This window comes from Salvelinus fontinalis, chromosome 4 (genome assembly GCF_029448725.1).
Source record: "Salvelinus fontinalis isolate EN_2023a chromosome 4, ASM2944872v1, whole genome shotgun sequence".
In the NCBI taxonomy this organism is placed as follows: Eukaryota; Metazoa; Chordata; class Actinopteri; order Salmoniformes; family Salmonidae; genus Salvelinus; species Salvelinus fontinalis.
In genome coordinates, this window is record NC_074668.1 from 1,089,008 (window position 1) to 1,103,902 (window position 14,895).

The window sequence follows — 14,895 nt, forward strand, 5'->3', positions numbered from 1 at the left end:
TGAAACAAGGCACTGACCAGCAAACAATCCTAAAGACATTAAGTAAATGATTACATTAGAAAACATTTTAAGTTTCGTACACACAAAGCAAACAAGAAACAGATGAATGGGTGGGAATGGATGGATGGATGGAGATGGATGGATGGATGGATGGAGATGGATGGATGGAGATGGATGGATGAGATGGATGGACAGACATTCCTAACAAAGATATTGCACATGCCATATAAACCGTACAGAAAAATACAATTTCCACAACAAACTGAACCTTAAAGGGATAATCCACCCCAAACAACAAATTCCTATGATTAAGTGTTAAATAACACTAGTATGTGAAAACAATATTTTTTTGTGAACAAACTTTTCATTGAGTCATTATTACAAGGTTGGTAGCAACATGTGCAAATTGGTGTGAAAATCTATTGCTGCTCAAGTCGACTACAAAACCCACAATGCAATGCTCTCTCTCTGAGCTGGATGGCTAGTTAGCAAACGTGGCTACACACAATAATACCAAAGTCAATATTAGCATGTCAAGTAACTATCTTAGCAGTACCATCACCTAAACAAACTGCACTATCAACCACAAAGAGTTTAACTCGCAGTTCCTCTCAGCCCAGAGCGTATGCAGAGTACGTTGCCATGGCAACACCGGCCCTTTTCTAGACTAGTATGCCCATACCATATATTGGCTGATTTAGCAATCTGGAGTCCAGGTAATTGTTTTAAAAGCGTTTTGACGAGAACCATGTACAGTGCATATATATAGAGACAGAGACAGAGACAGACGAGACAGACGAGACAGAGACAGAGAGAGAGACAGAGACAGACGAGACAGACGAGACAGAGACAGAGAGAGAGACAGAGACAGACGAGACAGACGAGACAGAGACAGAGAGCGTCTCAGACAGTGATGTACAGTGCATATATATAGAGACAGAGACAGAGACAGACGAGACAGAGACAGAGACAGACGAGACAGAGACAGAGAGAGAGAGCGTCTCAGACAGTGATGTACAGTGCCTTCTGAAAGTATTCACAGCCCTTGACTTGTTCCACATTTTGTTGTAGTATTACAAACTGAACTCCAAATGGATTAAATTGAGATTTATTTGTCACTGGCCTATACAAAATAGCCCATAATATCAAAACAGAATGATGTTTTTCTAAATTTGTACAAATTAATAAAACATGAAAAGCTGAAATGTCTTGAGTCAATAAGTATTCAACCCCTTTGTTATGGCAAGCCTAAACGAGTTCAGGAGTACATATGTGCTTAACAAGTCACATTAAGTTGCACGGACTCACTCTGTGTGTGATAAGTGTTTAACATCATTTTTTTATGACTACTCTCATCTCTGTACCCCACACATACAGTTATCTGTAAGGTCCCTCAGTCGAGCAGTGAATTTCAAACACAGATTCAACCACAAAGACCATTCAACATTTTACAAAGCCTCACAAAGAAGGGCACCTATTGGTAGATGGGTAAAATAAAAAATAAAAAAAGCCAACATTGAATATCCCTTTGGGCATGGTGAAGTTATTAATTACACTTTGGATGATGTATCAATACACCCAGTCACTACAAAGATACAGGTATCCTTCCTAACTCAGTTGCCGGAGAGGAAGGAAACCACTCAGGGATTTCTACATGAGGACAATGGTAACTTTAAAATAGTTACAGAGTTTAATGGCTGTGATAGGAGAAAACTGAGGATGGATCAACAACATTGTAGTTACTCCACAATACTTAAGGAAAACCTTGTTCAGTCTGGGAGATGAATTCACCTTTCAGCAGGAATTACCTAAAACACAAGGTCAAATCTACACTGGAGTTGCTTACCAAGAAGACATTGAATGTTCCTGAGTGGCCGACTTACAGTTCTCCTTAAAAATATGGCAAGACCTGAAAATGGCTGTCTAGCCATGATCAACAACCAATTTGACAGAGCTTGAAGAATTGTCTAAAGAATAAATGGACAAATATTGTACAATCCAGGTGTGGAAGGCTCTTAGAGACCCTGAAATACTCACAGCTGTAATCGATGCCAAAAGGTCATTCTAACATGTATTGATTTAGGGGTGTGAATACTTATGTAAATTAGATATTTCTGTATTACATTTTCAATACATTTGCAAAAATTTCCCAAAACATGTTTTCATTATTGGATAGTGTGTAGATGGGCGAGAAGAAAAAAAATATTGAATCCATTTTGAATTCAGGCTGTAAAACAACAAAATGTGCAACAAGTCAAAGGATATGAAGACTTTCTGAAGGCACTGTAGCTATGACACGTTCCTACACAATTTTCTGATTTCACAGACTGACCACTTAGAAGTTAAGCCATGGGGAAAATTTGTTCTAGAACCACTGATAGAACATTGTTCCAGAACCACTGCTGGAACATTGTTCTAGAACCACTGATAGAACATAGGCGCACACTAAATTGACAGGAATTTCATGATTTTTTATTTCTGGGGGTGGATTATCCCTTTAAAAACAAACAGCAAATCACCAGATAGACATACCGGAGGTGTATCAAGTAGCAGAGAATCTTCTTCCTCTCTGTGGGCGTTGCCCTGGGCTCTGTAGGCCCCTCCCCCTCCCCATCTGGCCCGGCCTCCTCCACGGGAACCAGAAAGATGCGGTGACGCAGGAAGGTCATGTGATTGACGGGCATGTCCCCAAAGTTATAGGTCACGAGGAACATCTTCACCACAGTTTTATTTGGGTTGAATAAGGTCTGGAGGAGAGAGAACAGTTTTACAGGGGTTGAATAAGATCTGGAGGGAGCGAGAACAGTTTTATTGGGGTTGAATAAGGTCTGGAGGAGAGAGAACAGTTTTACAGGGGTTGAATAAGATCTGGAGGAGAGAGAACAGTTTTATTGGGGTTGAATAAGGTCTGGAAGGAGAGAGAACAGTTTTATTGGGGTTGAATAAGGTCTGGAGGAGAGAGAACAGTTTTATTGGGGTTGAATAAGGTCTGGAGGAGAGAGAACAGTTTTATTGGGGTTGAATAAGATCTGAGGGAGAGAGAACAGTTTTACAGGGGTTGAATAAGATCTGAGGGAGAGAGAACAGTTTTACAGGGGTTGAATAAGGTCTGGAGGAGAGAGAGAACAGTTTTACAGGGGTTGAATAAGGTCTGGAGGAGAGAGAGAACAGTTTTACAGGGGTTGAATAAGATCTGAGGGAGAGAGAACAGTTTTACAGGGGTTGAATAAGGTCTGGAGGAGAGAGAGAACAGTTTTACAGGGGTTGAATAAGATCTGGAAGGAGAGAGAACAGTTTTACAGGGGTTGAATAAGGTCTGGAGGAGAGAGAACAGTTTTATTGGGGTTGAATAAGGTCTGGAGGGAGAGAGAACAGTTTTACAGGGGTTGAATAAGGTCTGGAGGAGAGAGAGAACAGTTTTACAGGGGTTGAATAAGATCTGAGGGAGAGAGAACAGTTTTACAGGGGTTGAATAAGGTCTGGAGGAGAGAGAGAACAGTTTTACAGGGGTTGAATAAGATCTGAGGGAGAGAGAACAGTTTTACAGGGGTTGAATAAGGTCTGGAGGAGAGAGAGAACAGTTTTACAGGGGTTGAATAAGATCTGGAAGGAGAGAGAACAGTTTTACAAGGGTTGAATAAGGTCTGGAGGAGAGAGAACAGTTTTATTAGGGTTGAATAAGATCTGAGGGAGAGAGAACAGTTTTATTGGGGTTGAATAAGGTCTGAGGGAGAGAGAACAGTTTTATTGGGGTTGAATAAGGTCTGGAGGGAGAGAGAACAGTTTTATTGGGGTTGAATAAGGTCTGGAGGGAGAGAGAACAGTTTTACAGGGGTTGAATAAGATCTGGAGGGAGAGAGAACAGTTTTATTTGGGTTGAATAAGATCTGAGGGAGAGAGAACAGTTTTATTGGGGTTGAATAAGGTCTGGAGGGAGAGAGAACAGTTTTATTGGGGGTGAATAAGGTCTGGAGGGAGAGAGAACAGTTTTATTGGGGTTGAATAAGGTCTGGAGGGAGAGAGAACAGTTTTATTGGGGTTGAATAAGATCTGGAGGAGAGAGAACAGTTTTATTGGGGTTGAATAAGATCTGGAGGGAGAGAGAACAGTTTTATTGGGGTTGAATAAGATCTGGAGGGAGAGAGAACAGTTTTATTGGGGTTGAATAAGATCTGGAGGGAGAGAGAACAGTTTTATTGGGGTTGAATAAGATCTGGAGGGAGAGAGAACAGTTTTATTGGGGTTGAATAAGGTCTGGAGGAGAGAGAACAGTTTTATTGGGGTTGAATAAGGTCTGGAGGAGAGAGAACAGTTTTATTGGGGTTGAATAAGGTCTGGAGGAGAGAGAACAGTTTTACTGGGGTTGAATAAGGTCTGGAGGAGAGAGAGCAGTTTTACAGGGGTTGAATAAGGTCTGGAGGAGAGAGAACAGTTTTACAGGGGTTGAATAAGGTCTGGAGGAGAGAGAACAGTTTTATTGGGGTTGAATAAGGTCTGGAGGAGAGAGAGAACAGTTTTATTGGGGTTGAATAAGGTCTGGAGGAGAGAGAACAGTTTTATTGGGGTTGAATAAGATCTGAGGGAGAGAGAACAGCTTTATTTGGGTTGAATACGATCTGGAGGGAGAGAGAACAGTTTTATTGGGGTTGAATAAGGTCTGGAGGAGAGAAAACTGTTTTATTGGGGTTAAATAAGGTCTGGAGGGAGAGAGAACAGTTTTACAGGGGTTGAATAAGATCTGGAGGGAGAGAGAACAGTTTTATTGGGGTTAAATAAGGTCTGGAGGGAGAGAGAACAGTTTTACAGGGGTTGAATAAGATCTGGAGGGAGAGAGAACAGTTTTACAGGGGTTGAATAAGGTCTGGAGGAGAGAGAACAGTTTTATTGGGGTTGAATAAGGTCTGGAGGAGAGAGAACAGTTTTATTGGGGTTGAATAAGGTCTGGAGGAGAGAGAACAGTTTTATTGGGGTTGAATAAGGTCTGGAGGAGAGAAAACAGTTTTATTGGGGTTGAATAAGATCTGAGGGAGAGAGAACAGTTTTACAGGGGTTGAATAAGATCTGAGGGAGAGAGAACAGTTTTACAGGGGTTGAATAAGGTCTGGAGGAGAGAGAGAACAGTTTTACAGGGGTTGAATAAGGTCTGGAGGAGAGAGAGAACAGTTTTACAGGGGTTGAATAAGGTCTGGAGGAGAGAGAGAACAGTTTTACAGGGGTTGAATAAGATCTGAGGGAGAGAGAACAGTTTTACAGGGGTTGAATAAGGTCTGGAGGAGAGAGAGAACAGTTTTACAGGGGTTGAATAAGATCTGGAAGGAGAGAGAACAGTTTTACAGGGGTTGAATAAGATCTGGAAGGAGAGAGAACAGTTTTACAGGGGTTGAATAAGGTCTGGAGGAGAGAGAACAGTTTTATTGGGGTTGAATAAGATCTGAGGGAGAGAGAACAGTTTTATTGGGGTTGAATAAGGTCTGAGGGAGAGAGAACAGTTTTATTGGGGTTGAATAAGGTCTGGAGGGAGAGAGAACAGTTTTATTGGGGTTGAATAAGGTCTGGAGGGAGAGAGAACAGTTTTACAGGGGTTGAATAAGGTCTGGAGGAGAGAGAGAACAGTTTTACAGGGGTTGAATAAGATCTGAGGGAGAGAGAACAGTTTTACAGGGGTTGAATAAGGTCTGGAGGAGAGAGAGAACAGTTTTACAGGGGTTGAATAAGATCTGAGGGAGAGAGAACAGTTTTACAGGGGTTGAATAAGGTCTGGAGGAGAGAGAGAACAGTTTTACAGGGGTTGAATAAGATCTGGAAGGAGAGAGAACAGTTTTACAAGGGTTGAATAAGGTCTGGAGGAGAGAGAACAGTTTTATTAGGGTTGAATAAGATCTGAGGGAGAGAGAACAGTTTTATTGGGGTTGAATAAGGTCTGAGGGAGAGAGAACAGTTTTATTGGGGTTGAATAAGGTCTGGAGGGAGAGAGAACAGTTTTATTGGGGTTGAATAAGGTCTGGAGGGAGAGAGAACAGTTTTACAGGGGTTGAATAAGATCTGGAGGGAGAGAGAACAGTTTTATTTGGGTTGAATAAGATCTGAGGGAGAGAGAACAGTTTTATTGGGGTTGAATAAGACCTGAGGGAGAGAGAACAGTTTTACAGGGGTTGAATAAGGTCTGGAGGAGAGAGAACAGTTTTATTGGGGTTGAATAAGGTCTGGAGGAGAGAGAACAGTTTTATTGGGGTTGAATAAGATCTGAGGGAGAGAGAACAGCTTTATTGGGGTTGAATAAGATCTGGAGGGAGAGAGAACAGTTTTACAGGGGTTGAATAAGGTCTGGAGGAGAGAGAACAGTTTTATTGGGGTTGAATAAGGTCTGGAGGAGAGAGAACAGTTTTATTGGGGTTGAATAAGATCTGAGGGAGAGAGAACAGCTTTATTGGGGTTGAATAAGATCTGGAGGGAGAGAGAACAGTTTTATTGGGGTTGAATAAGGTCTGGAGGAGAGAGAACAGTTTTACAGGGGTTGAATAAGGTCTGGAGGGAGAGAGAACAGTTTTATTGGGGTTGAATAAGGGCTGGAGGGAGAGAGAACAGTTTTATTGGGGTTGAATAAGGTCTGGAGGGAGAGAGAACAGTTTTATTGGGGTTGAATAAGGTCTGGAGGAGAGAGCAGTTTTATTGGGGTTAAATAAGGTCTGGAGGAGAGAGAACAGTTTTACAGGGGTTGAATAAGGTCTGGAGGAGAGAGAACAGTTTTACAGGGGTTGAATAAGATCTGAGGGAGAGAGAACAGTTTTACAGGGGTTGAATAAGATCTGAGGGAGAGAGAACAGTTTTATTGGGGTTGAATAAGATCTGAGGGAGAGAGAACAGTTTTATTGGGGTTGAATAAGGTCTGGAGGGAGAGAGAACAGTTTTATTGGGGTTGAATAAGGTCTGGAGGAGAGAGCAGTTTTATTGGGGTTAAATAAGGTCTGGAGGGAGAGAGAACAGTTTTACAGGGGTTGAATAAGATCTGGAGGGAGAGAGAACAGTTTTACAGGGGTTAAATAAGGTCTGGAGGGAGAGAGAACAGTTTTACAGGGGTTGAATAAGATCTGGAGGGAGAGAGAACAGTTTTACAGGGGTTGAAAAAGATCTGGAGGGAGAGAGAACAGTTTTACAGGGGTTGAATAAGGTCTGGAAGGAGAGAGAACAGTTTTATTGGGGTTGAATAAGGTCTGGAGGGAGAGAGAACAGTTTTATTGGGGGTGAATAAGGTCTGGAGGGAGAGAGAACAGTTTTATTGGGGTTGAATAAGGTCTGGAGGGAGAGAGAACAGTTTTATTGGGGTTGAATAAGATCTGGAGGGAGAGAGAACAGTTTTATTGGGGTTGAATAAGGTCTGGAGGAGAGAGAACAGTTTTATTGGGGTTGAATAAGGTCTGGAGGAGAGAGAACAGTTTTACTGGGGTTGAATAAGGTCTGGAGGAGAGAGAGCAGTTTTACAGGGGTTGAATAAGGTCTGGAGGAGAGAGAACAATTTTATTGGGGTTGAATAAGGTCTGGAGGAGAGAGAGAACAGTTTTATTGGGGTTGAATAAGGTCTGGAGGAGAGAGAGAACAGTTTATTGGGGTTGAATAAGGTCTGGAGGAGAGAGAACAGTTTTATTGGGGTTGAATAAGATCTGAGGGAGAGAGAACAGCTTTATTGGGGTTGAATACGATCTGGAGGGAGAGAGAACAGTTTTATTGGGGTTGAATAAGATCTGAGGGAGAGAGAACAGTTTTATTGGGGTTGAATAAGGTCTGGAGGAGAGAAAACTGTTTTATTGGGGTTAAATAAGGTCTGGAGGGAGAGAGAACAGTTTTACAGGGGTTGAATAAGATCTGGAGGGAGAGAGAACAGTTTTATTGGGGTTAAATAAGGTCTGGAGGGAGAGAGAACAGTTTTACAGGGGTTGAATAAGATCTGGAGGGAGAGAGAACAGTTTTACAGGGGTTGAATAAGGTCTGGAGGAGAGAGAACAGTTTTATTGGGGTTGAATAAGGTCTGGAGGAGAGAGAACAGTTTTATTGGGGTTGAATAAGGTCTGGAGGAGAGAGAACAGTTTTATTGGGGTTGAATAAGGTCTGGAGGAGAGAGAACAGTTTTATTGGGGTTGAATAAGATCTGAGGGAGAGAGAACAGTTTTACAGGGGTTGAATAAGATCTGGAGGGAGAGAGAACAGTTTTACAGGGGTTGAATAAGGTCTGGAGGAGAGAGAATAGTTTTACAGGGGTTGAATAAGGTCTGGAGGAGAGAGAACAGTTTTACAGGGGTTGAATAAGATCTGAGGGAGAGAGAACAGTTTTACAGGGGTTGAATAAGATCTGAGGGAGAGAGAACAGTTTTATTGGGGTTGAATAAGATCTGAGGGAGAGAGAACAGTTTTATTGGGGTTGAATAAGATCTGAGGGAGAGAGAACAGTTTTATTGGGGTTGAATAAGGTCTGGAGGGAGAGAGAACAGTTTTATTGGGGTTGAATAAGGTCTGGAGGAGAGAGCAGTTTTATTGGGGTTAAATAAGGTCTGGAGGGAGAGAGAACAGTTTTACAGGGGTTGAATAAGATCTGGAGGGAGAGAGAACAGTTTTACAGGGATTAAATAAGGTCTGGAGGGAGAGAGAACAGTTTTATTGGGGTTGAATAAGATCTGGAGGGAGAGAGAACAGTTTTACAGGGGTTGAAAAAGATCTGGAGGGAGAGAGAACAGTTTTACAGGGGTTGAAAAAGATCTGGAGGGAGAGAGAACAGTTTTACAGGGGTTGAATAAGGTCTGGAAGGAGAGAGAACAGTTTTATTGGGGTTGAATAAGGTCTGGAGGGAGAGAGAACAGTTTTATTGGGGGTGAATAAGGTCTGGAGGGAGAGAGAACAGTTTTATTGGGGTTGAATAAGATCTGGAGGGAGAGAGAACAGTTTTACAGGGGTTGAATAAGGTCTGGAAGGAGAGAGAACAGTTTTATTGGGGTTGAATAAGGTCTGGAGGGAGAGAGAACAGTTTTATTGGGGGTGAATAAGGTCTGGAGGGAGAGAGAACAGTTTTATTGGGGTTGAATAAGGTCTGGAGGGAGAGAGAACAGTTTTATTGGGGTTGATTAAGATCTGGAGGAGAGAGAACAGTTTTATTGGGGTTGAATAAGGTCTGGAGGAGAGAGAACAGTTTTATTGGGGTTGAATAAGGTCTGGAGGAGAGAGAACAGTTTTATTGGGGTTGAATAAGGTCTGGAGGAGAGAGAACAGTTTTATTGGGGTTGAATAAGGTCTGGAGGAGAGAGAGCAGTTTTACAGGGGTTGAATAAGGTCTGGAGGAGAGAGAACAGTTTTACAGGGGTTGAATAAGGTCTGGAGGAGAGAGAACAGTTTTATTGGGGTTGAATAAGGTCTGGAGGAGAGAGAGAACCGTTTTATTGGGGTTGAATAAGGTCTGGAGGAGAGAGAACAGTTTTATTGGGGTTGAATAAGATCTGAGGGAGAGACAACAGCTTTATTGGGGTTGAATACGATCTGGAGGGAGAGAGAACAGTTTTATTGGGGTTGAATAAGGTCTGGAGGAGAGAGAACAGTTTTATTGGGGTTGAATAAGGTCTGGAGGGAGAGAGAACAGTTTTATTGGGGTTGAATAAGGTCTGGAGGAGAGAGAGCAGTTTTATTGGGGTTAAATAAGGTCTGGAGGGAGAGAGAACAGTTTTATTGGGGTTGAATAAGATCTGGAGGGAGAGAGAACAGTTTTATTGGGGTTGAATAAGATCTGGAGGGAGAGAGAACAGTTTTATTGGGGTTGAATAAGATCTGGAGGGAGAGAGAACAGTTTTATTGGGGTTGAATAAGATCTGGAGGGAGAGAGAACAGTTTTATTGGGGTTGAATAAGATCTGGAGGGAGAGAGAACAGTTTTATTGGGGTTGAATAAGATCTGGAGGGAGAGAGAACAGTTTTATTGGGGTTGAATAAGGTCTGGAGGGAAAGAGAACAGTTTTATTGGGGTTGAATAAGGTCTGGAGGGAAAGAGAACAGTTTTATTGGGGTTGAATAAGGTCTGGAGGAGAGAGAACAGTTTTATTGGGGTTGAATAAGGTCTGGAGGAGAGAGAACAGTTTTATTGGGGTTGAATAAGGTCTGGAGGAGAGAGAACAGTTTTACTGGGGTTGAATAAGGTCTGGAGGAGAGAGAACAGTTTTACAGGGGTTGAATAAGGTCTGGAGGAGAGAGAACAGTTTTACAGGGGTTGAATAAGGTCTGGAGGAGAGAGAACAGTTTTATTGGGGTTGAATAAGGTCTGGAGGAGAGAGAACAGTTTTATTGGGGTTGAATAAGATCTGAGGGAGAGAGAACAGTTTTATTGGGGTTGAATAAGGTCTGGAGGGAGAGAGAACAGTTTTATTGGGGTTGAATAAGGTCTGGAAGGAGAGAGAACAGTTTTACAGGGGTTGAATAAGATCTGAGGGAGAGAGAACAGTTTTATTGGGGTTGAATAAGATCTGGAGGGAGAGAGAACAGTTTTATTGGGGTTGAATAAGATCTGAGGGAGAGAGAACAGTTTTATTGGGGTTGAATAAGATCTGAGGGAGAGAGAACAGTTTTATTGGGGTTGAATAAGGTCTGGAGGGAGAGAGAACAGTTTTATTGGGGTTGAATAAGGTCTGGAATGAGAGAGAACAGTTTTATTGGGGTTGAATAAGGTCTGGAGGGAGAGAGAACAGTTTTATTGGGGTTGAATAGGGTCTGGAGGGAGAGAGAACAGTTTTATTGGGGTTGAATAAGGTCTGGAGGGAGAGAGAACAGTTTTATTGGGGTTGAATAAGATCTGAGGGAGAGAGAACAGTTTTATTGGGGTTGAATAAGGTCTGGAGGGAGAGAGAACAGTTTTATTGGGGTTGAATAAGGTCTGGAGGAGAGAGAGCAGTTTTATTGGGGTTAAATAAGGTCTGGAGGGAGAGAGAACAGTTTTTTTGGGGTTGAATAAGATCTGGAGGGAGAGAGAACAGTTTTATTGGGGTTGAATAAGATCTGGAGGAGAGAGAACAGTTTTATTGGGGTTGAATAAGGTCTGGAGGAGAGAGAACAGTTTTATTGGGGTTGAATAAGGTCTGGAGGAGAGAGAACAGTTTTATTGGGGTTGAATAAGGTCTGGAGGAGAGAGAACAGTTTTATTGGGGTTGAATAAGGTCTGGAGGAGAGAGAACAGTTTTATTGGGGTTGAATAAGGTCTGGAGGAGAGAGAGCAGTTTTACAGGGGTTGAATAAGTTCTGGAGGAGAGAGAACAGTTTTATTGGGGTTGAATAAGGTCTGGAGGAGAGAGAGCAGTTTTACAGGGGTTGAATAAGGTCTGGAGGAGAGAGAACAGTTTTACAGGGGTTGAATAAGGTCTGGAGGGAGAGAGAACAGTTTTATTGGGGTTGAATAAGATCTGGAGGGAGAGAGAGGGATAAAGAGGACCATGAGACTCACCACTTGGATGGTCCCTGCTTTGGGTACACTGTATCCTTTCTTTCCAAGAGGCTCCAAGGAGATCACTCCCTACAACAGAGACATGAAATGATTTTACATCATCCCACACACCACACACCACACACCCACACACACACACACCACACACACTAACCAAGAAGGGTGAGGGTGCGCTGTGCTCTGAGATGTCGTAGTAAGTGACGTGTACAGGCAGAGTGGCGTGTTGAGGGCAGTAGGATCCGCTGGCACCGATCTCTGCTGTGAAGCCCTCGATACGACCCGACGGAGAGAAACGACCCTTCAGGATCGACTCCTGGGGAAGAAACCACGAGAGGGAAAAGTGAGGAGGATCCACACACAGATACTTCCAAAACAGAACGAGCCTCAAGTGGTGCAGGGGTCTAAGGCACTGCATCTCAGTGCTAGAGCCGTCACTACAGACCATGGTTCGATTCCAGGCTGTATCACAACCAGCTGTGATTGGGAATCCCATGGGAGAGGTTTGCCACGGGAGAGATTTGCCATGAAGGATTTTACACGTTTATTTTATTTCTAAACTCAGCAAAAAAATAAAACGTCCTCTCACTGTCATCTGAGTTTATTTTCAGCAAACTTAACATGTGTAAATATTTGTATGAACATAAGATTCAACAACTGAGACATAAACTGAACAAGTTCCACAGACATCTTATTAACAGAAATTGAATAATGTGTCCCTGAACAAAGGGGAGGTGAAAATCAAAAGTAACAGTCAGTATCTGGTGTGGCCACCAGCTGCATTAAGTACTGCAGTGCATCTCCTCCTCATGGACTGCACCAGATTTGCCAGTTCTTGCTGTGAGATGTTACCCCACTCTTCCTCCAAGGCACCTGCAAATTCCCTGACATTTCTGGAGGGGAATGGCCCTAGCCCTCAACCTCCGATCCAACAGTTCCCAGAAGTGCTCAATGGGATTGAGATCCGGGCTCTTCGCTGGCCATGGCAGAACACTGACATTCCTGTCTTGCAGGAAATTACACACAGAACGAGCAGTATGGCTGGTGGCTTTGTCATGCTGGAGGGTCATGTCGGGATGAGCCTGCAGGAAGGGTACCACATGAGGGAGGAGGATGTCTTCCCAGTAACGCACAGCGTTGAGATTGCCTGCAATGACAACAAGCTCAGTCCCATGATGCTGTGACACACCGCCCCAGACCATGACGGACCCTCCACCTCCAAATCGATGTCGCTCCAGAGTACAGGCCTCGGTGTAACGCTCATTCCTTCGACGATAAACGCGAATCCGACCATCACCCCTGGTGAGACAAGACCACGACTCGTCAGTGACGAGCACTTTTTGCCAGTCCTGTCTGGTCCAGCGATGGTGGGTTGGTGCCCATAGGCGACATTATTGCCAGTGATGTCTAGTGAGGACCTGCCTTACAACAGGCCTACAAGCCCTCAGTCCAGCGTCTCTCAGCCTATTACAGACAGTCTGAGCACTGATGGAGGGATTGTGCGTTCCCGGTGTAACTTGGGCAGTTGTTGTTGCTATCCTGTACCTGTGATGTTCGGATGTACCGATCCTGTGCAGGTGTTACACGTGGTCTGCCACTGCGAGGACGATCAGCTGTCCGTCCTGTCTTCCTGTAGCGCTGTCTTAGGCGTATCACGGTACAGACATTGCAATTTATTGCTCTGGCCACATCTGCAGTCCTCATGCCTCCTTGCAGCCTGCCTAAGGCACGTTCACGCAGATGAGCAGGGACCCTGGGCATCTTTCTTTTGGTGTTTTTCAGAGTCAGTAGAAAGGCCTCTTTAGTGTCCTAAGTTTTCATAACTGACCTTAATTCCCTACCGTCTGTAAGCTGTTAGTGTCTTAACGACCGTTCCACAGGTGCATGTTCATTAATTGTTTATGGTTCATTGAACAAGCATAGGAAACAGTGTTTAAACCCTTTACAATGAAGATCTGTGAAGTTATTTGGATTTTTATGAATTATCTTTGAAAGACAGGGTGCTGAAAAAGGGACGTTTCTTTTTCTGCTGAGTTTATGTAGGAGCGTATTCAAAGTATGGATAAGAAACCACGACAGGAAAGAGTGAAGAAGATCAATTACAAAGCACTGCTACTTCTATGGCCATGAGGAATTTTGAAAATATCTCTAAATATTTGGTAGAAACTCAAGTTCTGACAAAATACCTTTATACTTTACGAAACATTTTCACATGGATGGTATGGTAATTGTCAATCGTCTCTTCAGGTAAGAATGTACTGTAATATGTAGTCTATGTTTGCTGGAAATATATTTCAGGTGTCCACAAGCATAGTAAAACAAGCAAGTGTGTTATACCTCAAAGTTGCCCAAAAGTGACCGGCTGATTGAGGAAGAGGGCCAGCCTGACCGAGCAGAACGACACAAGGTGTCTGTACGCCGCCCACTACGCAGCTGTCGACTGCACACACACACACACACACACGTAAACACACACAGAGAAAACAACAATGGATGGTTTAGCCATGGTTACAGTCACATCATCAAATATGTTTTTAAATGAAGGTAGAAAGTCAACATACCTTTTCAGCCTCCTGCTGGTTCTGCTGACTTCTGATACACTCTGAAGGAGGACAAGAACCAGAGAGAGAGAGACGGGCAGAACCAAAGAGAGAGAGACGGACAGAACCAAAGAGAGAGAGACGGACAGAACCAGAGAGAGAGAGACGGACAGAACCAGAGAGAGAGAGACGGGCAGAACCAGAGAGAGAGAGACGGGCAGAACCAGAGAGAGAGAGACGGGAAGAACCAGAGAGAGAGAGACGGACAGAACCAGAGAGAGAGAGACGGGCAGAACCAGAGAGAGAGAGAGAGAGAGACGGACAGAACCAGAGAGAGAGAGAGAGACGGGCAGAACCAGAGAGAGAGAGAGACGGGCAGAACCAGAGAGAGAGAGAGACGGGCAGAACCAGAGAGAGAGAGAGACGGGCAGAACCAGAGAGAGAGAGAGACGGGCAGAACCAGAGAGAGAGAGAGACGGGCAGAACCAGAGAGAGAGAGACGGGCAGAACCAGAGAGAGAGAGACGGGCAGAACCAGAGAGAGAGAGACGGGCAGAACCAGAGAGAGAGAGACGGGCAGAACCAGAGAGAGAGAGACGGGCAGAACCAGAGAGAGAGAGACGGGCAGAACCAGAGAGAGAGAGACGGACAGAACCAGAGAGAGAGAGAGAGAGAGAACCAGAGAGAGAGAGAGAGACAGAACCAGAGAGAGAGACGGACAGAACCAGAGAGAGAGAGATGGACAGAACCAGAGAGAGAGAGAGAGACAGAACCAGAGAGAGAGAGAGAGACAGAACCAGAGAGAGAGAGAGAGACAGAACCAGAGAGAGAGAGAGAGACAGAACCAGAGAGAGAGAGAGAGAGAGAGAACCAGAGAGAGAGAGAGAGAGACAGAA

The 14,895-nt window shown here is 43.8% G+C and overlaps 1 protein-coding gene across 1 annotated transcript in view; it reads right to left on the minus strand.

The window, feature by feature from the left end:
- The window catches only part of LOC129852960 (atos homolog protein B), a 49,481-nt gene that overhangs the window by 3,877 nt on the left and 30,709 nt on the right, over positions 1-14,895 (minus strand). Inside the window, exons 4-8 of the mRNA XM_055918563.1 lie at positions 14,022-14,062; positions 13,798-13,900; positions 11,618-11,776; positions 11,464-11,532; positions 2,533-2,747 (exon numbers count right to left, since the gene is read on the minus strand). Of these exons, the coding sequence (XP_055774538.1) occupies positions 2,533-2,747; positions 11,464-11,532; positions 11,618-11,776; positions 13,798-13,900; positions 14,022-14,062 (587 nt within the window). The remainder of the gene's footprint in view (positions 1-2,532; positions 2,748-11,463; positions 11,533-11,617; positions 11,777-13,797; positions 13,901-14,021; positions 14,063-14,895) is intronic.